Source organism: Dioscorea cayenensis, chromosome 5, assembly GCF_009730915.1.
Source record: "Dioscorea cayenensis subsp. rotundata cultivar TDr96_F1 chromosome 5, TDr96_F1_v2_PseudoChromosome.rev07_lg8_w22 25.fasta, whole genome shotgun sequence".
NCBI lineage: Eukaryota > Viridiplantae > Streptophyta > Magnoliopsida > Dioscoreales > Dioscoreaceae > Dioscorea > Dioscorea cayenensis.
Genome location: NC_052475.1, coordinates 30,280,954 through 30,308,270, shown reverse-complemented (window position 1 = coordinate 30,308,270; position 27,317 = coordinate 30,280,954). Strand labels below are relative to the sequence as shown.

The 27,317-nt window shown below is 34.6% G+C and overlaps 4 protein-coding genes across 5 annotated transcripts; 1 reads left to right on the top strand and 3 right to left on the bottom strand.

Annotated features, from left to right (window-relative positions):
* Positions 1-1,277: 1,277 nt before the first annotated feature.
* Positions 1,278-3,668, bottom strand: LOC120260256 (type I inositol polyphosphate 5-phosphatase 5-like). The gene is made up of 9 exons (XM_039267700.1): positions 3,615-3,668; positions 3,405-3,498; positions 3,229-3,300; positions 3,055-3,142; positions 2,857-2,961; positions 2,233-2,755; positions 1,956-2,149; positions 1,746-1,854; positions 1,278-1,652 (listed from the first exon to the last, which is right to left on the bottom strand). Exons 1-9 carry the CDS (start codon positions 3,666-3,668, stop codon positions 1,278-1,280), a joined length of 1,614 nt encoding a protein of 537 aa, XP_039123634.1.
* A 661-nt stretch (positions 3,669-4,329) lies between these two features.
* Positions 4,330-8,162, bottom strand: LOC120262372 (2,3-bisphosphoglycerate-dependent phosphoglycerate mutase 2). The gene is made up of 8 exons (XM_039270468.1): positions 7,962-8,162; positions 6,979-7,250; positions 6,496-6,719; positions 6,268-6,386; positions 6,004-6,160; positions 5,076-5,177; positions 4,846-4,965; positions 4,330-4,645 (listed from the first exon to the last, which is right to left on the bottom strand). The coding sequence occupies exons 2-8, from the start codon at positions 7,247-7,249 to the stop codon at positions 4,601-4,603; spliced, it is 1,038 nt and encodes a 345-aa protein (XP_039126402.1). The 5' UTR covers position 7,250; positions 7,962-8,162; the 3' UTR covers positions 4,330-4,600.
* Positions 8,163-9,484: 1,322 nt separating this feature from the next.
* LOC120261080 (cyclin-T1-3-like) lies at positions 9,485-19,905 on the bottom strand. 2 transcript variants are annotated; one of them, XM_039268757.1, is made up of 7 exons: positions 19,784-19,905; positions 14,387-14,615; positions 13,734-13,815; positions 11,849-11,983; positions 11,459-11,634; positions 11,204-11,355; positions 9,485-11,113 (listed from the first exon to the last, which is right to left on the bottom strand). In XM_039268757.1, the coding sequence occupies exons 2-7, from the start codon at positions 14,581-14,583 to the stop codon at positions 10,008-10,010; spliced, it is 1,848 nt and encodes a 615-aa protein (XP_039124691.1). In that variant the 5' UTR covers positions 14,584-14,615; positions 19,784-19,905; the 3' UTR covers positions 9,485-10,007. The 2 variants fall into 2 exon arrangements, with proteins under 2 accessions (XP_039124691.1, XP_039124692.1); XM_039268758.1 differs by lacking the exon at positions 19,784-19,905 and adding an exon at positions 18,210-18,254.
* Positions 19,906-25,293: 5,388 nt separating this feature from the next.
* Positions 25,294-27,081, top strand: LOC120262484 (FCS-Like Zinc finger 5-like). Its single transcript, XM_039270610.1, has 2 exons — positions 25,294-25,728; positions 26,684-27,081. The coding sequence occupies exons 1-2, from the start codon at positions 25,427-25,429 to the stop codon at positions 26,841-26,843; spliced, it is 462 nt and encodes a 153-aa protein (XP_039126544.1). The 5' UTR covers positions 25,294-25,426; the 3' UTR covers positions 26,844-27,081.
* Positions 27,082-27,317: the final 236 nt, after the last annotated feature.

The window sequence follows — 27,317 nt, the reverse complement described above, 5'->3', positions numbered from 1 at the left end:
TGGCGGTTTAGAAAGAGAAAGACATAAAAAGTGACCATAAAATGGAACCGACCAATAGAATGCACCCCATGAGAAGCAATGGGACCCACGATTCTCTGAAGGGATTAACCATCGGCAGTGTTGCTACTCAATGCCACCCGAAACATGTCATTCATTAAATTTGGATTGAAAGTGTGGTTAATCCGTTATTAATGATGGATGTTCTAATGATTGAATAGAAGGAATATATTTATGGATGATAACATATGGTTGAAATCCCAATAAATACATTTATTAAAAATAAAATAAAAATTAGAGTTTTCATGGAATTGGTGACTTGTTCTATGGTCCATTGATGGTGCCTAGACTGATATTGTAGTACAAAAAACTTTGGTTAACATTCTGTGACTAAAATACCCCTGCTTTCTAACATCTCTCTCTCTCTGTCTCTCAAATATTTGTACTGTTTTTATGGGGAAGTGGGTCACCTCCTCCACTTGTCAAAAGGGCCAAATGGAAGTTCTTTCTTCCAGGTGAGGCTATCATGGTCATTCCACTATATAAATAATAGCTCAATTATTATTAATTATAACACCATCGAAGAAATTTTTTTTTTAAATAAAAATAGCCCCAACTTCCTTAATTCTCTCACCACCAATTCTTGATGAACCGACGAACCTGAAAAAACGCCTAATCACTAACTTGTCTCAATATTTTTCCTGGTGGATGATTTACTTTTGTTAATCATCTTTTAGGTTGCATGTACCCTAATTGGTCCCTCTACTTTTTTTTTCTCTTCCTTTTTTATCTCTCTACTCAGAAATGTTTCTGACCAGTCTCTTTACTTTTGAAAATGTGCTCACCTAATTAGAAAATGCTCTCAACTAGTCATTCTATTTTTAAAAATGACATAGTGGGTCATTTTTAAAAATAGAAGGACTAGTTTGGAGCATTTATAACTAAGTGGGCATATTTTCAAAAGTAAAAAAACTAATCGGGAGCATTTCTGAGTAGAGGGACCAAAAGAGAAAAGAGAGAAAAATACAAGGACTATTTTAGTGATTATACCTTTCACCTCTGATGGATTATGAATGTATTTTTTCCTTATATTATTAGTTCGTTTTATGTTTTTTTTGTTATGTGACTCTAGTATGTTTTCCAATCAAACAGTGATTTATACATATTGATAATGAAATAATACATAATAATTATTTAAAACAACAAAGAAATAGATATCCACAAACATTATAATTAATTAAATTAAATTAAAATTAATTATAATACAAAGCATATATGAATCAGAACTCATAGAAGCTATGTCTTTGTGGAATAGCGTCATCAAAATGGCACCTTGCACCAACCACACCGGAATAGCCTTTCCTCACTCTCCCATTAACATTATTAGTCTTGTCCACCTGAGCCATGAACACTGCACACACTGGCCTGTGATCCGAGAACCTTGATTCACCTCTTATGTATTGCACCTCCTCAATCCCATCTCCATACCATAATATCCGATCACACCACGCCGGTGTTCGCCTTTTTTTCTTCGACTTCACCGTCTCTCCGGCGTAAGAGTCTGAGTTATGTGAGTACTTGTAAGTAGGAGCAAAGTATATCTTCCCTTCCTTCCATCCATTAAACACTCTTCCTGCATCCCTCTCTATTCTCAACTGTCACACAATTCAACAAAATTATTTATCCATTCCAAATTTTCAATCAACATGCTTCATAACTAACCAATGTTTATATATATATACACACACCTGATCTTTCTCCAAGAGTGCTTCCCAGTCATGATCTTCAAGCAATGTTCTTGTCTCATCATAGCTTAGAGCTACTCTGTAGTTCAAATCTCCAAGCCATATTACTCGGCTGTATTGCATTCATGGATGCATTAGTATCTATTTTTATATATATATATATATGTACTCTTTTGTGTGAGTGTATGGTTTGGGTTTAAATTAGTAACATACTCATGATCAAGAATTTTCTCAGGGAATCTTCTGCATGAACACTTGTATGTTTTAGGGAACTGAGTGTTCTTGAGGATTTCGGCGACATCTGAATTCCTCCTTAGCTCATCACCTTCCTTCTCGCCGGAAGCCAAGTGGCTGCAGACGAAGCAAAAGCTTGTCCTGTGTACCAACATGCTCATGGCAATGCAACCCTGCATGCAGTGACCATAGTCAGGTGAATTAGGGTTTTGGTGTGATTCTTTATAGCTATTAGGGTTAGGGTTAGGGTTCTTACCTTATTGCCTAGGCAACCCATAATGCCTCTTCCAGTTGTCGATGATCGGAGATGACTAACATAAGGGACAAGCTCCGTCTTCACCCACACCGACAAGAAAATGCCGACCATTTGCTTACTTGATATAAGTGAGTAAGGCATTTGGTATTGAGATTCAGACATGCAAAAAGCCGGAAAAGAATCATCGTCAGAGCTTGAATCAGTCCTCCGCAAGAAGTCTCTGAGTTCTCTTCCACGACGAACACTCGATGCCTCCGAAGAGTAGTTGCAGGACTTCACTGCAGCACCGTCGGAACGGTAATTCTTGCTAAGGACCTTAAGTGAAGGTTTTTGGAAGAAGAGTAGGCCTGATTTGGAGTCCTTGGTGCTGTGTTTTGATCCACCATTTGATGAGTCTTCTTTAGATGTTTGATCTCTTGGTTTGTTGATTGCTTGGCTTATGATGCCAAGCCATTTTACTGCAGGTTCATTGTCTTCAATTACTAGCACATTGCCTGCATTTAAAGGAACTATTTCCTGAAACCTGATGAACATCCAAAACAAACTCCAAATTATTTTAAATCATACATATATTTACACACACATTTCACTCATATGATAGTTTTTTTTTTTGTGGTCAATTACCCTAAAACATAGATGTCAGGAGAGCCTTCAACTTGTAAGAAATCTTCAAGGTTAAGCTCATTGTGTGGAGCTCTTCCTCCTACATTCCATGTCCCTACATATATTCTGCAAGTTTCATCGATATCGTATTAGATATAGTAGTCTCTCATCAGTTAACTAAATTTTGAACACCTTATATATATGTATGTATATATATACCTTAACTCATGAACTTCGAACAACTTTCTTACAGGTTTGTCTAAACTACACAAGTTTAGGCTTTCAATTCTTGCACTCTGATGCCTGTCTGAAGAGAAACAAAAACAAAATGAATAAAAGCTTTCCAGTTTAAGCATGATTTGTATATATATATATATATATATATAGACACACCTGAAAAGCTTTTCCGAACAATGGGAGAAGAATCCAAGAAGTTCCTTCTTGCCATCAATCTCCTTTCCACATCTATTTCAATTCAAGAAATTAAATTCAAACACATAAATAAATATATAGATGAGATCTATCATAAACTGAAGATTAATAGAGATTGAGAAAACAGAGAATAATACCATTAGAAACTACAAAATCCCTTGTTTGGAATATATCATCGTCGGTGCTTCTGCCATTCTTGCCTTTCTTGCTGAATATGTTTGTAATAATGGACTAGAAAAGAACAAAGAAATAAAGAAAGAAGAGAATGAATGCAATAGTTTGACATGCTCTGCATTGTTACAGAAAAAGTAGTAACAAAATTACATAAGCACATGATTAATAAATACCTTCTTCTTCTTGTCACCTTTGTTAGAATCTTCAGAATTTCTGCATTTTGTCATTGTGGGAGGAGTATCCAAATTTGACATGCATGCATTCAAGGATGAAGGAGTCTCCAGTTAAGAACAGAAAATCTCATGGTTTTCATGTTGTACAGAGGAAAGAAGAAGGATAAGATGATGATGATGATGAAGAAGAAGAAGAAGAAGAAGAAGAGCAAGAGAATTGGGAGATGGAGAGAAGGATTGGATTAATGGAGAAAATTTTCTGTTTTCTGTTTTCTGTTGCATTGTAAATTGTTTTACATTGTGTTGTTATCTGCTGTCAAAGAAAAACAATTAACTCCTTTTGGGATCCAAAAACATTCATTAACGAGAGAAACGGAAGACCAAGTCTTCTCTTTTAAATTGTTCTTTCTCAAGGTTTCCCCGGGAATTGAGGAGAGGAAAAACCGGTGTGGAAGTTGGAAAACGTTGGACTGACTTTCCTATTAATTCCCATTAGTTCTGAAATCAATGAATGAGATTCATAAAATTCAACATCATTCTCATGTTTAGAATTAATTAAATTAATTAAACCGAGAGAACCACTTTTTTAGTTTTTTCTTCTTGGCTGTAATTTTTTTTTTTAAAGTTTTTTTTATGTCATGTTATCATCTTTGAACTTTAATTCACAGACTGGAAATAAATTGAAGAACAGAAACCATGACAAGAAGTGAAGATGTGGATAAAATACAAACTCTGTTTTCATTAACTTCTTCATCACAATGTTGAACAAGAATTAACATTCAAAATGTAAAATTACAGGTCTCGACAATATCTTTGTCGATCAAGTGATTGAAGTGTGGTTGACAGATACAAAAAAGAACAAGACAGTCTCTCATACATAATGACTGGATCATATATTGTATGTCGTGAATGTTTCATCAAAGAAGATTCACACAAATTAGCAAAAATGGAGGTCTTCTGTAATCAAAGGCTACCGGTTCATAGCATCAGTGAAGCATCTCATCTAGCTTCTGTCGGTAGAGAGCGAGTTTCTGCATAATATGAAGCAGAAGATCAATCAGCCACTACCCATAAAAGTGACATAATTGTGGTGACCACACTTAATGTGACTTTCATACATTACGAAGGTGTAAAATTCAGCTTGTAAAGTACAGGATACCATCAAATCTATGTTGCTATTTTGTGAATAAACAACAGTAAAAGGTTATAACAGACTGAAGATTTTACATACCCGGGTATAGGCATAAACTCCAGCTTCAGAAGGCGCAACGGGGCTTCCTCTACGGATGAACTTTCCTTCTTTGAATATGTAAAGCATAGGAATGCCAGTTGACAGCTCAAGGCTAATCACCTGTAAGAAAATTAGTTTTGCATCTTAAATAGAAACATTACATGGAATTCAGCGATTTTCAAAGAACTATGTATGAGTTCATTAAGTGACACAGTTCATGGAAATATCACCTCCTGAGAAGTCAACCTGTCAAGATACATAATTATAGACCTCAGTGAATTTCCATGGGCAGCAATCATTATGTTCTTTCCCGTCAAAAGATCAGGTTGAATCTGCCACCATAATAATAACAATACTGATAAATATAACTGTAAGTAGCCCAAATAATACATGGGATACCAGGGTAGTTACAGTGAGGTAAAATGTCATGTTGTAAGTTTATGTAAATAATTCAAAGAAACAGTGAACTTTCTATCAGCACATGTCATTTTGAAAATATCATTCAGATGCCTGATTTATGAAAATGTCAATCCTAATGACAGATGAACAGAGCACACAAGCTAAAATTGTAGAAATTCAATATACATACATGACATTCTTTGTGCCTAACCAATTGATCATAATACAGTGACTTCTATGAACCAACTCATGAAGGGCCAGAGAGTTTGGTGATTGCAAGGGAAAAATCACCTTTAGTGCCGAGAACCATTAGAAGAAAATATTCAGGTGAGACTAGTTTAAGATAAAGATTATGAGCAAATATCGAGAAAGTTCTGACCCAGGGAAATTATTTTCTGGTAACAGAGAGTGCCCTATATTCATTGTAGGAGGAAAAGAAACCAAAAAGTACAAGTCCTCTAATAAAGATTAACTTTCACACATGTAGTTTATAATTTTCAAAAAGCATCTCACCAACTATGGCATGTTGGCATCAGCTAGATTTTGCTAGATACCTGACAAGTGGAATATAATTCTTTTCTTTGCCATTAATGGCATGATTTTTGGTATATGAAATAATTATAATCAACCTTCTTTTACTAAGAAATTTTAAGGGACATGAATAAAATAAATTAGATAGAGAAAAAGGTCACATGGTGCTGCATGATAAAGAAAACAACTAATTCTTAGTTATACAGAGTGTTTATAGAGTAATCTCACTTGCTCTTTAAAATAGGCCACAGCTCTTTCAGCACACATTTCTAGACTTTCTCCATTGGGAGGAGGAATATCATAGCTACGGCGCCACTCATGGACTTTCTCTTTTCCAAATCTATCAGCTGTTTCCTGTTTGTTGAGACCTTGCAGTTCACCATACCTAAAAGAAATGCCGCAGCATGACGGAAGAGAGAATAAGAAACATTCAAGAAAGATGGATTGCTATGCAAGTAACAATATTCAACATGAAGCAGTCAAGCTATTTACATTCTTTCATTCAGTTGCCAAGCAGTTATGACTGGGATAGATTGTTTCATCGTATCTCCACTGTATATCTGACTCCATGTCTTGGCCTGTTGACTCTCATTGTGCATGATAATAGGAACCTGAAAACCAACAATAGTAAAAACAAGGAACAAAAATAATTTAATATCTGGTTATATGGGGATTTTCTATCTATTCATTATTGGAACAAAGCAGATTCAGAAAAGAAACCTTCTTCCGTCGATGCTGGGTCATGGCAAGCATAGCAGTCATCTGAGCACGAATCAGTGCAGATGTATAGATAATGTCGACAGGTATATTGCTTATACGTTTTCCTGCTTCAATTGCTTCCTCCACACCCTTTTGGGTCAAGGGAACATCAACACATCCTGTAAACAGATTTTTCTCATTCCACAAGGACTCACCATGGCGAATTAATATAAGTGCAGTTTCATCTGCAATGAGCACAAATATACAGTTAGATATTTATTTGAAGAACAATTCAGTTTCTAGAACAAAATATGTAACCTAAAATGGCACATACTTATGGAAAAGCAAGTTAACTCAGGAGCTTAGAATCTCATATAGATTAATTACCAATAATTCTTGCAATTTGTCAACCAGGAAAATTTCAGTATATCCCAAAATTATGTTGACTTTGTAATTTAAACTCACGAGAACAGGGGAAGCTGAAACAAAATGTGCAGGACTTACTGGTCTTTTTCTGAGAATCACTTGAGTTTTGGTTTGATGGTGCCTGAACTGGATCAGCAACTGATGAATGAGAGGCTAATGCATGAACCATTCTCAACTTACAGCTACCAGAGCTGCAATTCCCTCTTTTAAGCAGCCTCATGTCTAGGCCAAAATCCTTGGAAACCATTTTCACAGAGAAAGTACTAATGCCATTTTGAGAACCAGGGCTACTATCCCAGCCAAGGAATTTAACAGTACCAAGGGCATGTTGAAATGTAGAAGCAGCCATTCTGTAATAACAGTAACATAAAAAATCATTTTCTAAACAGATATGAATAAATGGTAAATCGGTATCTTAGTGTGATAATTTCCCCAACAACATAGGGATATAAACAAAGATATTATTCTAAATGATCCACACAAAGAATTCAATGAGTGAGATGGAAATAAAATAACAAGACAAGCAGCAAACACAACTCTTTATATACATTTCCCTTGATTTGGATGAATTCTAACAAACCACATTAAAGAAAAGCAATGCATACAGTAATGATTTATAAAAGCAACAACAAGAAGGTGGCGAGCATATCTCGAAGCTAAAAAGGCAAATAATTTAATAATAAACAAGAAGCCCATACAAACGTCCTAACTGCTACAATCCGATTAAAAAAAAAAACCTCAAGAGAAAAGAGAGAAAACAGAACCAATCCCAATCAAAGCTGGATCAAGAACCCATCTTTCAACTATGATCTTCCCCTATATTCTACATCAAAATCAAAGAACATCATAAATCAAACCAATCCCAATCTCCATGATGACAAAAAACAGGACACCAAACAAAATCCCAAATGCTAATTACAAATTAAACATAAACACAGAATTAAAAACACAAACAACACCAATTATGCACTCTCATACATGAAAACTTAAAACAAGCAAAAAGATCCAAACTTTGGAGCAAAGAAACCTAGCTGAAGCGCAAAGGATGCCAAAGAGCTCACCTTTTATAACCAAAAGAAACAAAAGGGATCTCAACCAGGATGATCACATAGAAACACAAGGAGGAATCTCTGGATTGTAGAATGGATCGCCAAGGTGGTGAGAAAACCGAAGAAAGGTTGGCGTGGAGAAGGAGAAGGCGAACGTGAGAGTCTATATAGGAAGAGGAGACAAATGGAGTTCTGGGAGGCGTCGCTAAACTCGGCGGAGAAGCACGGAGGGGTTGGTGGAGAATTTTATACTATAGACACGCGGACAAAGGGTCTCTTCTTTTTCAACCGTTCATTTTGCCTCTAGATCCGCATTGCATGCAGATCCCAAGACACACTTACGGTGGATGTGTGTCACTGTGAACTAGGGGGGTGTTTAAGAATTTTTAAAAATTTAAATTCATTAATTTTTCTCTCATTAAAAAATCGATTTTATTTTGTAATTTATTGGATTATTTTTGTGTCAAAAAATAAAAATGAGATAAATACTATAAACATTTTTTTTTAAATTTTTATAAAACATACTTCTCGAGTGATAAAATAAATAAATAAATAAATAAATACACAAAAGTATAGTTGAGAAGTTGTTAGTTGAATTAAGGAGAACAAGGCAAGGATGCTCCTCGCTCTTCCACCAACCCTCAAAGAAGGACCAATTTCCAAACAGCTCTTCAAGTTCTTAAACAGCCAACCAAACAAACAGCCAACCAACCAACCAAACAACTAAAACATGTGTAGATTGTGGTCTCATTTGACCAAACTTTTCAGGCTCTAAAAATCTTCATCTCCCTCTCATTGACAATAGTACTTAAATTTTCAAGCGTTGATTCGGTTTTTAAGTTTTTCACATGTGAATGTCAAGGAACGAGTGGTCTCACTGTACTTCAATTATGCATTCAAATGCTTGTTAGGATTTGATTGGTTGGAATTCAAACCAAAAGACCAAATTAGGTGGGACTCTTCAGTTTTCCATTTTGAATGTTGTTGATCTGTTCTGCTTCATTAACTTGTGAACTTTGAGAACTTGCATGAAGGGAAGTAGGTACAATGGAATGAATATCCACTCTTGTGATTCTTGGCACCTTGGAATAACTAAAATGAATCATACTACAAAATAGTACTTATTTCTACTCAAAAACAATAACTAACATTCTTACAGAAGAAGATATAAACCAAAACTTTGATGAACAGAGAAGATCAACCAACCAACCCAACCGATAAGTGATATGAGACGATCTCATTCGATATATAAAGAATAGATATTCGGATATTCCCTTGCATACGCCTAGAGTAATGGCTCACAATTGTAAAAATCTCCATTCAGTGAAAAGCACCACCAACAGCATACCATTTTATAACTTGTAGCAGGCAAACAATTCAGGATGCAACAAACTAATTTCCAAACATTTAAAGGCTAATGTTATGTACTGAATACAACAATTAAATTGATGCAATTGTGATTATCAAAACAAAGCATCACACTTAAAAAATTCGAAATTGTCAACTAGTGCATTTCCAGCCACATAAATTAGAAATGACTCAACAACAAAATTGTAAACATTAACAGGAGTTATGGACAAAGTGTCTACATAGAAGACCACCTAAACAGTAACTAGAAAATTGGACAAGGATGCCAGACAAGTCTCACATATAAAATTCGCTAAAATTGCTTATAAACTCAAATACACAGTACTTTAAGCCTATTCCTAACATTATGTCCAAGGCTGATTTAAATGGCATTTTTTGGGGGGTGGGATGGGGGTCAATCTTATACATGCATAAATACAACAACAGATTGCTTTTTCACGATGATGACCGCATAAAAAAAAAAAACATTCCCTAGAAAATTTACTGTAAAGTAAACCTGAAAATCTAAAGACACGGCCCATCCCAGATATGGGTGTAACTGGGCCGTAGAAGATGTCAAGAGGTGCTTCTCATTTGCCTCAACATATTTAATGAAATGTACCATTTGAATCTAAAGTCACACAAGCAGAACATAAAAGGCGGCTTCATACCAGGCCCCAGATTTTGAAGGAACAAATTCAGCAGGTGCAGTCATACATGACTCTCACGTCTGAACCTTTTATGATCTCTATCAGTATTTTCCATCCATGTTCTCCCAGCTGGTTCTCTCAATTGATGAGGCATGTCATGTGGTCGTTTGCCTTCAAAAGGTTTTCCTGCATTGGCAGCCCTCTCACTATTATTCAATGACTTGAGAGAAGAAGGTAATTCATGTTCATCAAGAGAAGATAGCTCCCCTTCCTCTGCATTAAGGTGCTCTTGTTCAATATAACGATTTGGAGTGGCTCTTCTATCTTCAGAATCAGAATATTTTGAGCTATTCTTCCCATTCAGTGATTGCTGCTCTGATAAGTTTCTTTTGTCCCTAGTGCTACCTTGCTCCATGCCAAAATTCTGATTTTTAGATTGTTGGCTATTCAGGGGCTTTGGCCATCCTTGCCTTTTCTCCTGCTTTTTCTCATCTTCAACTGCCAACTCAATCCCATTTTCAATCTCTCTTTCAATGAGATCATCCTCATTCATTAAGTCAGACTTGACAGAAACATCATTTCGGAGCTTCCTCCTTTTTTCAAGAGCAGCCTTGTACTTATCTTTATCGATTTTTGAAAGAGCATCTAGGGGGCTCTGAGTTTTTGAAGCCGAAGCTTCATCCTTCTGTTCCCTTGACTCAAGGGCTTCACTGGCCTCATTTGTTGCAGTATCTCGAAAATGCCTCTCTGCCCGGGTTGAAGCGTCTGTAGTGTTCTCCCTGCTGCGGAAATGTGGTTCCACTTCATCATGCATGCTATCCTTCACTTCATTTCCGATGGTACGATCCCAAGCCCCATTCTTAGTATCAATTTTTCCATCTTCATTGCTTTGATTTTGTGAACTTCTCTGAGGCAATGTCCTGTGATCAGAGGATGCTTGAGGCACACCTGGCCTCCCAGTTTGTGGAACTTGGGTTCCTTGCTTCACATTAACCATCTCGCTAGCATGTGAACGTCCATTTGAAGATACAGGATTATCATTCAAGGTAGAGCTATTCATAGCAGGATGATTAGCCCCACCACTGGTGCTTCCCTCAACTTCATTTGCATGTGAAGACTGCAAGGGCCGATTTTGTTCATACAGTTCCAACATTTGGTTGCTGACATCTGTAAATTAACCAAATTCCAGGCACATGAGCATGATTATTTATGTACATTCATAAGAACCATCTTTACTGCACAAAGAATAGATTGAACCTTCCAATTGCCGTGGTGTGACATCAAATTCTTGCCACCAAAACTTCTCCCCGTCAGATGGCAGCTTCACTTTAAGAAACTTGGCAGCAAGAAAGATGGCACCCGCCGCTATGTGGTGGGGCTTGAACTGCAAGCAGAGCGATGTCCGCAGCCTGCAAACCCCTTCTAAATGTGTGAAGAAATATAAAATGACAAAGCCAATGTAATCTTATGCCATAGCTGTCTTGAAAAATAGTTGCAGAAGATTTAACATACCCGTCATTCACAAAATTCCATGCAACTTGAGCAAGAGCATTCTGCGCAACCTTGAATTTTTTTATCGCCTCTACCAGGGGTTTATAAGGGTGGTGCACGTTAAGATCAAATCCAAGTGTGGCGAGAACAACCCTTTCTCCCAGTAGTATCAACTCTTTCTGTTGTTCATATACTTCCTACAAAAGGGTAATAAGACTTGTTGTAGCCTTCGAAGTTTGGCAAGTATCTAATATATATATATATATATTAAGAGATAAAGAGTGGGGGAGGGATGGAATTTGGACTAAATTATAAGAGAGGACAAAATGACAATTTTTACCATATTCATCAGCCTTTATCATGGTTTGCAACAAGGTTCTTAATCAATAAACCCACAACAAGTATGAGTACCTTCTGCTTAATTCTCTGGACAGCCGATGCATCTTTTTTATGTATAATTTCATAAGAGACAAGAATGACATCCTTTAACGGACGAGGAGTTTCTTCAACTTTCCCAGCAAGAAACATGCACACTGTTGCAATGGTCTGTAAGATAGATGCACAAGTTACATGAGAATGAGGGTAACCAATCAAATGCTAATCTTTCATCATTCAATAGGCTAAAAACTGACAAAAAGTAGTAAGCTAATTCACTCAAAGTAGAACCACTATTTCAACAACAAGAAGCTACACTTATAGCAGAATCAAAACAAGTAACACAGCTTGAAACCAAACCAAAATGTTAAAGAAGCAACAATTCCCAATAGTCAATGCTACCCAAAAGCAACAACAAAAACCAATCAACTGCTTCATCTTGAAAGCAGAAAAAAAATAATTACTCAAGGAAGAGATCAAAGAAAGATGTGGAAGTTCATCTGACCATTTTCTTGACCAAAATCAATTAATTGTAGCACAGCCATCAACTCTTGCACAAAACATTTACATACAAATAAGAGAATTTGATAAAACTGCCCATAGACAAGTTTGACTTAATAAACACAGTTGACATATCATCGTTCGTTCATCACCAAGAAATAAGTTGGGAGGGCCAACACGATCAGACAAAGCAACGAAATGATCTTGAAATACCAACTAAAAGAATAAGGTTGCCAAACATGAAAACAAGCATAGGTTGAAGGCCTGGCAACTGTAACATAACGAACTTAAAAAAAACATACTTGCCACTTGGGATGATCTTGTAACAGACAAGTTCCCCAAAATGCATAGCTTTGAAAGCCTTTCTGTTTATATCCTATTGTGTTATTTAGTCCTTTTCCATATCTAATAATTCTTCTAGAATAATTCTCTCGCCCTTTAATCTTATTTTCCTTGTTTAAAAGGCAGATGCTGGTGTCAAATACATAACCAATCTAAATCCCTATTCATATCATTTATATCTTGCTAGACTCAGAACTAACGATCACATCCTCAATCAACATCCGTCTACCTTGCCCTAATTCAAATGCAACATGTGTAGCCTTGGCTAAATTCTAAAAAAGAACATGGTCAGAAAAAAAAAACTCGAAGACAGTGAAAATTTGCATGTTTGGGTCTTCATAGAGTTAGGTCTATTTTTTAAAATAATAGCAATAATAATGATGAAGTGAGCTAGACTTCCAAGGGTTCATAGAAAGGTTCCATGATGAAACAAACAAGAAAAGGACTCTGTAGCAAACAGAAAAATAAGGCCAAGAAAAAGGAAAAACAAGGGAGGATGACGACCAGCATGAATGATGCCAAAAAAAAGGGGGAAGAACCAATAGTGGCTCGTCCGCATTTCTAAAAGAATTGGTGAAATAATAATTTCTGATTTTAGATCTGTAGTTCCACATGGGCTGCTAGCTGTGGCAATCTGAACAAGAGGATACAAGAAGAACAAAACAGAAGACTAATAGAAGAGCTTAATTTAATACCTAGTCAAATTTATATTCATGATTAGTCAGCAGTCGCACACAATCGGTAAATTCCATTACACATGCACATCCATCCCATCTACTGCTTGTATAGAAACCATTTCAAAAGGCACAGAACAGTCAACATCTTCAGTAGAAGATAATCACATTCTTAATGCCATATGCATTACTTGCAACATTCAGAAATATTGACGGTCCAATAAAAAGTATAGTCTCCAGATCACCATCCCTCAAATCATCAGAATAAATAAAAAGTACTGTATCAGGGAATATGATGACATTTTGATGAGAACAAAACAAAACTGAATCAATGGCAACCACAAGTTTGCTTAGTATGCAATTTGGAACAAGTAAATAAGACATGTGACAGCTTAGATGCTCACCCTTCTATCATTCTTGGCATGAGACTGCCGAAGAAAAAAACGATGACAAAATACTATCGCTGTAGCTATTGTCACCTGAGGTCTGCAATATGTGTAGTTTATGTCAGTGATATAAAAAGGCATCACAAGAGGAGAGAGGTCCTCATAATGCAACAGTATGCAGTACTGCAAAATGCAAGGTAATCATTATAGCAAAACTATAGACAACTCATCAATAAGCAGTAAACAATTTTGACAATCCATTCCGGTTAGTGTATTAAAGTCTGATTTCAGCCACAGAGAGAGACTCTTGGATTTAGGTTAGCACAACAAGACCACATATACATAATCACTCCCTAGATACCCAAACTTTTACATGGTATTCTTACGATGTGTCCACAACATACTATGCAGTCAATGCATAGCACAAGAAATAAATAACTAATAACAGAACACATCTTCAAGACATAAATTATCTGGATTCTATATTACGCATATTCCTTTTATATCATGCCACAAACTTTACACCAAAATTGTAATCCACAACAGAATAAAATTTCATAATAATGTCAACTATTGCAATCTCCCATTATTCAAATACACTGCTCTCAATCACAGGTTAAATGCCACTCAACTAATTCATGATAATCGGAAAGAAGTAAGAGTGGGCTTACACTTTCAATCTCATGCCTAAGTCCTGCAAAAATGTGCAATAAGATTTCCGGAGATATGTCTCTTTCTTCAGATCAATGCCATCTTTTCTAGAAGAAGAATTTTCCTCAATTTCCTTCCGAGAGAAATACCACCTAGACCCAAAGTCATCGAGGTCCATATCATGATGTGAGGAATCCCCAGGTAGCACCGTGGCCATGTGGACCTTTTAATCTTCCTGACCAGCTTACACTAAAAGACTTATGTAGTCAAATAAACAGATATAATATTAAATTTAAGAAAATCTGCATACATAATTGACTGGTGTTAATGACAAGATTCTTTCTCAAGCAGGTTCGGATAAAAGCACTTCAAAATCTTGAGTACAACTTAAAAAAAAAATTAAAGTATAGTGCTTTTGCAGAAAAAGTCGGTTCCATTAAAAGAGCACAAAAATTAATTGTTCAGCTAAACCTATAGAAGATCAGGTACTTAAGTCTTTGTCCTGATGAAGTAGATAATAACAAACAGGTTCAACTTGTTAGAATTTGTGTGTTATGAATACCATTGATGAAAACAATCAACTACATCTAGCATAGAAGCTAAATGTTTCTTGCACTACATAACCATGACTAAAAAGCAAATGCTAAGTAATGAGCTTGTGACCCACGATTATCAAGAAATAACACCATCTTGTATAGCAACCATACAATGCCTATGTAATGATTAACAAGGTAAACATTCACATTGTCCAGTATACGAATGCATCCACCTCATGTTATGCATCAAAACGCATAATTATATACGCTCATATCAAACAACCAATGCCATAACTTTGGTAAATAAATAATTCCATAGAAATAAGTGGTAGGAATTTTATTCTACAGAGGTTACTTTTGTAAGGAGGAAAAGAGATGAGGTTCAATAAAAAAAATCAGGGTCGCTCAAACACACAATCTATTTTACACACAAACAAATTGATAGATCATATGACTTGCATTATTCAATGGACAAATCTGACCAAATTCCATACATAAGAAACAATTTAAGTAATGTGTACTGAGATATCAAGCTGTCATACTCCTTGAACCTAATAAATTGATTGATGAAATCTTAGTTCCCAAAGATTTTCCATTGGTGTTAAAAGGGCCCCCATAAGAATCCTAGTAGTTCCTAACATGAATCTTTTGGCAATTCCATGCACAAGCACATAGAAACAAAAAAAAGGCACCCAAGGATACTGTAATTCAAATTAATAAATAAAAACAAGATTCCATGAGAACCTAGGCAAAATAAAGACATTTATTATACCATCTGTACCAACTCAAATGGTACTTTACAGTTTATTACTCACAGTTTCTCCCCATAAATGATTACAGCACAAAGCAGACAATAAGTTCCCATTTACTTCAAGCAGCATTACTATTATTGTCGTTTTGCCAATGTTCACAATCTTAAATTGCATGAACCTCATGTTTACACCACAAGTGATGAGAAAATTTGACAGGCAGTTTCATGATCCAACCTATCTTATCACTTTTAATCTTCATTGATCAATGTCTTTGTTATGTCAAAAATCCTAACCTTAACTCTATTCCCCTCATCTAGATCTCTTAAAGTTGAGTGTGTCATGATTTCATCCATATGATATGTTGTAGTGAAATAATTATTCATAATAACCAACAGTATAAGAAAGCAAGCTGTTAATCAATGAATCAAAAACTAGGAAATGGCAAAGAACTACTTGAGATAACAGTCAATGTAAATCTTAAAAGAAATGATTTGCAAGTAATTTTTTTTAAATGACCATAGCCAGCATATTTTTATCCACTTAAATTATATTATCTTACATACAACCTCCAAAACTATCAAAATGCCTTCCTAAACACCTCAAATGATTCAAGTGAGTAGTGATGGCAGCAGTAATAATTATGTTAGATATCTTCTAATAATGTGCAAAATAAGTATCAATAATGATTATTTCAAATAGCATGCAGGGCACTAGAGCTACATTAGATAATCCTGATTACTTAGGTTTGCCCAAATTTTGTAAAAAATTGATCAGAACGAAGGATTCCTATATATAATGAATCACTTAACCACACTCAACTCTCAAAAAGATGGATTTATTCAATATCTCCCAAAAGGCAGCAATTTCCAACAAATTGTACTCAAGAATCAAGGCATTCCATTCCTTCAAAACAAAGCACTCCAACAATAACCCCAACAAATGATTTTCTCATTTCAAACCCTTCTACCAGCAGTTCAGCAGCTTCAGCCTGCATCCATTTGAATATCTTCATCTTCATTACATTCACCTTATCCACTATACCAATTTCATTTCCACACAATTCATCCACATTACATCAAATAATTATCCATCAACAAAAGCCAATCTAGGAGAACCAACAATATGACTAAGCGCAAAAATATAAATCATGGTTGAAATGTTACATAAAAGTATTAGTAAGAGCAAATGTAACAAGGAGAACTCCTAAAAACCACATGCTAATTGAAATGAGGCTGTCAACCCTTTAGATCCACAGAAAACCTAATCAGATCAAATCCCTAATCCTCATTGAAAAAGCATTACACAACTATGAACACGCCTAGATTCTGCTCAAATTGAAAAGAAACAAATAGTCAAATTTTGCCCAAAAAATTACCACAAACATGCAAATTAGAAAATAAGAGAAGACATTTCAAATCAAATCAACCAATCAAAATATGGATAGATAGACCGATTGATACATAGAGGCAGACGGATGGGTAGGTAGATAGATGCACAAGCGTGCATACACACAGCGAGAGCAAGAGCAAGCGAGAGAGACCTTAGGTGGCGGCGTCTCTGTGCCCTTGTCACAAACAAGGGAGCACCAGGGAGAGAGTAAGAAAGGGGCAAAATAAACCCTAGGGCAACACTTCTTTAGTTAAAGACCAAAAATAATAAAATGCATTGATTTGGTTAATGATCTCAAGGCATCTTTGACAGCTGAGATTCTACCAGGCTTCCTCTTCAAGTCGGCAGTGCAAACACCGGCTTTACTACCTATGCGCGTGAAGCATATCAAATACAAATATTGGCCTAAATTTTACGTGTTCTTATTCTACTTTTTCATTAAGGAAAATAAACAAATAGTCCCAAAAATATAGATTCAAGAATTCAATAACATGCCTACACAAGCCCATTTATGATAAATTTCAGTAAAATGACACAAAACATAGGGCCTAATCCAAAATTTAGGGACTATTTTACAGGGTCTTAAGTCATGAAAACTAAAATCTTTCAACTATAAAGCTCTGAGCAGAAGTTTCTTTATATAAATGCCTGAAATTTGTAATACAGGACTTGAATTCTTATATTGTTGCTGAAAAGCAGGGTACTGATACATAATAATTAAATTTGCATGAACTATATATAAACACTTATTATATTGTGGGTTATAAAGATTGAATTATGACTTCGGTTTGTGTTTATCAATTTAATCTCACTTATAGGGTCTAAGTAACATGTGAGTTTTGATATTGTAAGTAATTTTCTTATGCTGTTTAAATACATTGTTACATCAATGTATACAATTTGTGCTCCATACAACATGTTTGTTTATGATCCAAAATTTGCCATAAATTATGACCCCTTTGGGCACAATCCTCTCAAAACATATCATCTTCTAAACATCTTTCTTCAAATCTAGAACACATTCTTAGATCTCAATTATACGTTCATATAAAGGATTTTTGAATAAGAAAACATATAAGTGGTGTGTATTGAGACATCAAGCTGTAAAAATGCAACTTGGACCTAAAAAATTGACTGATGAAATATATAATTCCCAAAGTTTTTACCTTGGTGTTAAAGGTCCTCAGGGTTAAAAGACTTCCACGAGAACCCTAGTTGTTCCAAGCATGAACTTTTGGTGATTCCATGCACATGCATGTAGAAACAAAAAAAGAAGGTTCGGCTATCGTAATTTAAATGCAAAATTAAAAAAAAACTTGATTCCATGAGAACCTAAGCAAAATAAAAAAGTCCTTTATTACACCATCAACTTAAATTGTACTTTACAGTTTATCACTCAAAATTCTCTCTTTCTAATGATTATGAGTTAATACATAAAGCAAGCACATCAGTATCATTTACTTCCTGGTAACATTACTATTCTGGTCTTTTTGCCAAAAAATCAAGAATCTTAAATAGCATGAATGTCACATTTAGATTTCAAGTAACAAGGACAAAATCATATAAATAGTTTCAAGGTCCAACTACGCCTGTCACTTTTAATATTCTTCACTGAAAGTCTTCATAGTCTATGTCAAAAATGCCAAACTATATTCCCTTTATCTACATCTCTTTAAATTGGGCAAGTCATGATTCATATGATACTAAGTAGCACACTAATCATTCATCATAGATGATAATATAAGAGAAACAACCTACTAACAGAGTCAACATAGACTACAAAGGACATGATTTGCAAATAATCTTTTTTTCTAAAGATGACACCATAGTCATGCATACCTCTTATAATGTGTGAATTGAGTAACAACAGTGATTGCTTTCAAAGTTATTTCAAATAGCACGCAAGACTCTAAAGCTACATTAGATTGTCCTGATTACTTAGGTTTTCCAGCACTTCTAGAAGATTGGTCAGAAGAAGGATTCATAATGAAATATAGAATCAATTAATTGACCTCACTGACTCTTGAACAAAAGGGTTAATCCAAATCCTCTCATACCAAAACGCAATGATTATTAGTAAATCATACTCAGGACAGTTTCCCTCCTTTGAAACAGAGCACTTCAAACAGTAACCCAAACAGAGAAGCTTCTCATTTCAAACCCTTCCACCATGGTTTCAGCTAGCATCCACCTAAACCTCTTTGTCTTCATTCATCAAAATAATCACCTCATCCACTACACAATTCAATTTCCACACAATTCATCCACATTACATCAAATAATTACCCATCATCAAAATCCAACCTAGGAGGATCAGCACTAACTAAGCGGGGAAGAAGAAAATCATGATCAAATTGTTAAAAATATATACTTCGTAAGAGTAAACGTATCAACAACGAAGAAAACTCCTCTATCCTCCCACGAATCACTCACTACCGAAGTTCATATCCATTAAGTATATTAAAAATAAAATCCCTAACGACCAAACACTAATCATGAAGAGAACCCTAGATTCCGCTCAAATCCCCAATCACCACCCATCTAAAAAAACCCTAGATTTTGCTCAAATTGAAAAAAAAAAATCTAAATTTAAGCCAAAATCACAGAAATCTCCGCATTAAAAACAATTGAAGACATCCCAAACCAAATCATCCAATCCAAATATAGATAGATAGATCGATATATAGCTTGATTCATAGATAAAGAGACATGGATAAGTAGATAGAGATTACAATCCTACCTTCTATGCCTCCGGCTGCGTCGTCTCCGAGCGCCCTCGTCCCAAACGCGAGAGAGAGAGAGAGAGAGAGAGAGAGAGAGAGGAAGGGGCCAAAAGGAACCCGGGATGCGAGGCTTCGAGAGTTGGAGGCGAAATAGAATAGAATAATACTCAATGATGTATTTATGATCTCGAGGCACTTTTGCGGTTCAGGATTCCTAATGAAGCCGGCGGTAGAAACATGGGCTTATAGGCCATCCATTAGGCCCATTACATGCAACGAGTATGGGCCTGAATTCTGGATATTATTCGAATTATTTTCAGAGATCAACCTTCAAATTAGTTCCTAAAAAAAATAAATTAAATAATTAAATTATTATTTTAATTGTGTAAATAGCATGTTAGCATCAGCATATTGCTACTAAAGTTCTCACTACAATGACACTCAACTGTTCAAAAGTTTGCTTTTGTGAAAGTCATGAAATGAGTCTCATGTGTTTTGCTGAAAAGCTGCTGAGTGATACACACTACTTTTAATCTTACATGAGCTATCTAGTGCTTTGGTGGGGACTGTTAAAGACTGGTCTGCAATTTGAGATTGTGTTTTATAATGATTTGGTATTGCATGTGATTTGTTTATGTTACTTGCTTATGATTTAATCCATTGTTACATCTTTTAATGTCTTACTGAATGTGTTGTGACATTGATTGGATCATGATAGTCTTAGCATGAATTCCGAAGAATTGCCTCTTTTGATTCTGCTGCTTAACTGTGAGTCTCGATACTTCGGTATGTGTCGGTTTTTTTCCAATGCTAAGTAAGTAGATAACTCGATGTAATCATGAGAATTAAGGCCAAGATTTGAATGAATAAGGTGTTCATCTTACTATAGTCTATAGTTACACATTCATTAGTTGGTTTTTTTATCTTGCTGAATTTTTTTAGCTTTATTTCTTATGCTAGTGAAGAACATTGTTTAATGGAGTTTGAATGCAGAATGATAATAACATGATATATGTTTCCTCTCTATTCTGTTTCCTGAATTGATGCCTAGATGAATTAATTCTTCAGCGTGTTTAATTAGAAGTTTCGTTGAATGCATTATGAAGTATAAACAGAGAAGTAGGTGCTCAGAACAGTACATGGTTTAGCAAAACAAATAATTCAGCAATCTATTAACTGTTTGATTGAATGTATGACTCTTGTCCCATGTTGCTCCCATTGAGACCGTACAAAAAAACAACATGTTCTATCATTATTTAACTCTCTCAAAGTCCCAAAAAACAACAAGAGTTGCTGGCTAATGCTTGCCATTCTTGTTACTTTTTATTATTTTTTAAAAATTTTGGGATAGTTATGTGAAGGATATTTTTGATTCTGAAAGACAAATGTGAGCTTAAAGTTGATGCATGGTGAGTGGGATATGAGTCATAAGTGTGGCCCTTTTTTGGTATTTTGTTTTCTCTTGGTAGGACCATAATGAGCTCATTGTGCATCTGCCATCTCCTCCTTAACTTTCTAAAGCACAAGCAAAGAGCACATAAGATCAAAACTAGTGGCTAGAGGGACTTGTCCCTGAGCTGTAATTCCTATAAATGAAACTCTAAAACAAAAAAAAATTAAAAGATAGAGAGAATGGAATGAATTCTGCCACTAGACATTGAGTGAGTGAGTGAGTGAGTGAGAGAGAGAGAGAGTTGAAATTGAGTGCATGAATGAATTGAGAGGTTCTAAATGCTCTTGTCTCTCTTCTCTACCTCAAGTGGGGAACACCATGAAAATGTAAAGCAAGATATGAAGAATAAAGTTTGGGGCTACTGAATTTCTCAGGATATGGATTGAGATTCCTTTGAATTGAATTGGAAGAGATTTTTTTACTTTTTTTTTATTTTATTAACTGAAAAATCTACTTTTTACTGACCATGATCAATTGTTTGTTTCTTTGTGAAGTCATCTTCTGTGTTTCTGTGTGTTCTTTACTTGAAATGAAGTTAAAATTTATGAGACTATCAGTTCATGGCATTAAACTCCATGTCCTCTGCTCAGAAATCCAGCTCATCTTTGATTCCTTGATTTTGTTAGTCTTCATCATTGTACTGTTTTTTTTTTTTTCCAAATCAAGATAAATAGCATTATTCATTTACTGCATTCAGTTAGTTCTTCTCTGATATTTTTACTGCAACTTTTTAATGCTGTCTCTAACAACTGTTTATACTTTATATATATACATGAACTCCTGCATAATGTAAATATATATATATATATATCATCAATTTTCCTTTGTTTCAAATTGGTTGCAATATCTACACTTGCTAAGTTAGCATTATACGTGATAGCGTATCCAAGGATTTTAATCATTTTATTAAACAAAAAAAAACTATTTTTATTATATATAATGAATTTACATGTTTTAGTTGCTAAATTTGAAATTTTAAGGATCAGTAGTGAAATAAATCCAAACTATAAATGATAAATAATTAAAAAAAAAAAGTCTTTATGTTACTTGAAATTTGACATTTTTTTTACTACACAAGTTTCATCACTTTCATGTGGCTGCTGACATTAAATATGTCAAACACAATCTAATGCTAATTTGTTCAAAGTTTAACAAATAAATAGACAGAATTGTTTTCTAGTGCAATACTGTATTTATTTATTTATTTATTTGGGAATAAAATTCCAATTCTCAGTGTATGTGTGGTCGTTGTGTTAGAAACCGAGAGACCATGTCATTTAAATGTAATGGGATTAAATTAGTTTTTTTGCTATTTTTGTTATATTTTTTATTTTATATTTGCAGCACATTTCTCACAATTCAACTTTTTGAATTTTCAACTAACACAACTTCTCTAGTGTTTGGTTAGGATAGAAAGAGTGTGAGATTAAGAGATTTTTTTTTCTAATATTGGGTTAAATGTTTAATTAGAAGATAAATATTGTGAGGTTAATATATATATATATATATATATTTTAAAAAAATGTTGTTCTAGAAAGAAATTAAATTTAAGCTTAACAATATTGACTTAAACCAATAATATAAAAATTAAATATTTTCTAAAAAAATAAAAAAATTAATTTCTAATTTATAACAAATAAATTTATTTAAATAATTAAATTATTTCTCCCTATTTGGCTAGAGAAGAGTAATTGCTATCCCAAACAAAAACATGATGTTAATCGTATATTTATCTCATTGTATATATAAAAAAAAATCTGCATTATTATTAAAGCATACAACTTCGTGCAAAACATGATTAATTAATAGCATGCTTATTTCAATAATATGAATAATTAAGACAAGTAAAATACTAAGGAAGAGACCAAGAGAACAAAGCTGAGTAAGCGTGGGGCCCTTCACCAAGTGAGATTAAAGAAGTAGTTGCTCATTGGCTGGCAAGCTTTCCATTTTTGCTCTTTTTTTTAAAAAAAAATAATTTATAATAAAAAAATAAAGATAAATTATAAATAATTTATATATAAACAAAAGGACAGCAGTGGACCGGAGCCCAATAATGGATACCAGCCACGAATTATTGCTGGCAGTGGGCCCACGCATGCCCTGACTCACACGCTCGGGTCCCTTCACCGGCTATCACCAGTTTCCTTACAAGAATTTACTATTTATAAAATAAAAAAAAAAAGAAAAACTAACTCAAAATACAATGTAGGGAAAATTATTTTTTTGCACGTAAATAGTCCATTTGATATTTGAATTTTTCATATAATTTTTTTTTTCAGTAAACTTCTTTTTTCGTGAGTTTAATTTATCTTAAAATATTTATTTTTTATTTAATAATTATAATTTTTATTTAACATTACATGTTTATGTATAACCATATAGGCTTTCATTTAATATATATTTTTTTTAATTTAATATCATATTTTTCCATTTAATATTATGTGTTTTTAATTAAAAGATAATGATCATTTCTGTTAACGTTACCTTTTTTTACGTCATAGGTATTTAAAAATAAGTTTTCAGAAAAAAAAACGAATGTTTTTTTTTGGAATACCTAAATTTGAGAGGACCAAGTGTGCATAAAAAAAATTTCCAAAGTGTTTTTGACAATTACCAGTACAATATATTTTAATATAAAATTATATTAAAATACATAATAACAAGTTAAAAATTATTAGTAATAATAATTTCACTTGCTTGATACATTAAGAATTACTACAAATTATTATATATACATATAATTTTTTTTACAGAGTTGACAAACCATTATTTATACTATTCACCATACTTGTATAGGACTCTTATTTACTTTTAAATTTAAGGTCATTGTTTATTTTGCTTTTTAAAAAAAAAAATTTGAATGATTTATATTTACATAAATACGGTATTGATAGGTACTCCAAGAAAGAATGATAACCTAAATTGTTGGGCTATTTAGAATCATTTATAAACATTTAATACCTATGTATTTTATAGTAATTTTATAAGAAAGTCTATTTTCACTTTTGTAAGTTTCTCCTTATTTTTCTCCAACTATATAAATTTTTTAAAAAAAATACAATTAATAAATAAAAATAAAAAAATTATAATTTATAAGTAAAATGAATTGGTGGAAGAGAAGGTAAGGGGGGCCCAGTAATGGCAATGCGTGTACCCTCATCTGCACATAAGGCCATTGATGATGGTCCAGCCCAACTTTGTCCCCTAACCAAAACATCACTCCAAATTGCCCTCTCCTGGTCCCCTACCCTCACGGTGCGTTTACCCCCCCATGCACCCTCACCCTCCTCGCCACGTGTACTCACTTAATTCATCGAAACCAGGCCCCACATTTATTTATTTATTTTTTTAAAAAAATATCTTCTATAAAAATACTATATTATTATACTCTAATTATATCGTATTAAATATGGATGTGTACCAAATCAATACATATACAGATGCCTTTACATCTTTAAAGAAATTAATTTAAATTATTATTTTCTAATAATTAATGATTACTTACTTAATGGAGGGGGGTTTGTATTATAGTACACGCCAACAATTACAAGTTTTGTAGGTGCTTTTATGGAAAAAGAAAGCCCAATGGAATAATCCGGGCCCACACTATGTTCTCCTATCGCTCTCGTGACAACTCGGATCTGGGCCCACCACGGGACCCAACAGTCATGATTCCTCAAGGCCCACTTTCTAAAGCGCGATACCATTGGGCCCTCATCTTGAGCCTTTGGGTCTACCACTGGTTGAAGATCAACCGTTCGATTTAAAATCTACCGATGGATTAGGCTTTGGGCCTTGGCCCGAGGTTGGCGGTTACTGAGGTTCACCGGTAGTTGCCGGTGACCAGCCACTATCCACCGGCTATGCCCGTGCTAAACCGTCCACGGAGTGTGGAAAATCATTGGATACTGTACAACAAAAAAACCATTTATTTCAATTTCAAAAAAATAAAATGTATAAAAAAAACAAAAAAAGAAATATGATGACGTGTACGTCACGGATGAAGAGCTTGAAATGAACGGCTAAGATCTTCTCTTCTCTCCCTTATAGCTCTGTCTCTCCCCTTCGTCTCTCTACTCTCTTCTTTCTCTTCTCTTTTGGCTGAGAGTTTCAGAGCTCCACCGCCATTGCTGATCTTGAGCTCCTCCTTCTGCTTGGGTTCTTATAGCATCGGAGAAGCAAGTAAAAAGGAGGGAAACAAAGCATGTTGCTTGGAAAGAGACCTCGGCCTCCGATGCGGCGGACGACGAGTATGACCGAGTTCATCCCTGATGTTGGAGTCATTGAAACGACAAAGCCTCAGGCTGAGCAAAACCAGAGAACGGCTGCGCCGGTGGATGTCCCCGAGTGGCTTACCTCGAGGTATGTGGCGGCGGTGGCCACGCCCAGAGCCGGGCACCGGAGGAATTCTGCGGATTTCTCTGTTGTTGATACTGCGCCTTTTCTCAAGGCTTGTGGTCTTTGCAAGCGTAGGCTTGGGCCTGGTAGAGATATCTTCATGTATAGGTACTAACTTATTCTCTTCTCCGTATTAATTAAGAAAGCAAGTGTCTTTTTTCTTTTTCTTTTTTTTTCTGGTTTTTTTAAGTGATTTTTGCGGTAAAAAAATGGGATTTTGAGTTTGGAGGTGTTAAAAGATCGGATTTTTAGCTTTTGTTTACGTTTGTTTACTCTGATAAATTGAATGATTAATTCGATCTTCATGTATAGATGTTGTGCCCTTTATGTATATATATATGTATTCTTAGAGAGAGAGAGAGAAGAAGAAGAAGAAGAAGAAGAAGAAAGGTTGACTCTATTTTCATTTACTTGTTATTAAAGAAGAAAAAAAGAGAAGGATCTATTTTAGATGAATATTTTTATCTTTTTTGTTATTTTGCTTGTCTGTTTAAAGATTCAGAAGGATAAAGTATTTTGCTGCATCAACTCTATTCATTCTGTGATGAAAAAAAGGAGATAGTTTTAGTTCTATGACAGCTATTGTTTGATGAATATGAACTTCTTTTCTTACTTCTTAGTGTTCAAAGTGACTGCTTTCTCATGGATCTATGGATCCTCTCACGATTTATGTCAAACACGTAACTCATGATGATGTGTCACAGGTCTTATATTTGTTCTAGTTCTTGTGGAATCTAAGCAACACTATATATATTACTATGCATTCTTAACATTTTATTGTGTTATATAATGAAGAGCCTTTCTAGATCCGAGAAAACCATATGCAAATCAGTTCATTGTACCAGTTTATTCTTATCATTCTTCTGAAGTTTTCAATATTCAACCTCTTGATCAACAAGCAAATATTCTTGTTCTGCAATTCAATGTCACTAACAAGTTGAAGAAAACCTTTAATTTGGATTGATTAAACGTTACTTAGAAGCATGTTCATATTAAAAATTAAAAAAATATATATATGTATATAAGTTATTTGCTGATCTTCATTTCTCATCTAAATTTTCAGGGGTGAGATGGCCTTCTGCAGTCTGGAATGCAGGCAACAGCAGATGAACTATGATGAACGGAAAGAAAAGTGCTCATTGTCATCGATGAAGAAAGACACTCCGTCGGTGTCCACCGGAACTGATTCCTCTGGCAGTGGTGAAACTGTTGCAGCAGCTTGAAAATCAAGGGAGTAGAGATCTTCTCCGACGTCATTTAAACAAGACCGAAGAAGCACTATATATATTATTTGTAAGGCCTGAATGCAAGCCACAATAGACTTTACAGCATCAATGAAGATTAGCAATCAGAATTATGTAATGCAAGCTTGATGCTTCTCTACTTCCTTATCCTATCCTTTTTGTTCTTGATGATGAGAAGAAATGAGAAGAATTGCAAGATGTGATGATACTTTAAACACTTTGTTTTGCATTTTAATTTATTCAAGAATGAACAAACAAAAATGTTGCAGCAAAATTACTGCATTGAAGAACAAATCAATCAATATTGTCAATAAGAAAATTCAACATGTGTCTGTCTTCAAGCAAAATTGAGAAGTTAAAAAATGATGAAAGATTGTGTCCACATGAACATTTATATTGAATTATATATACATATATATATATATATAATGAAGTAAAAGTTCTGCTGTGCTG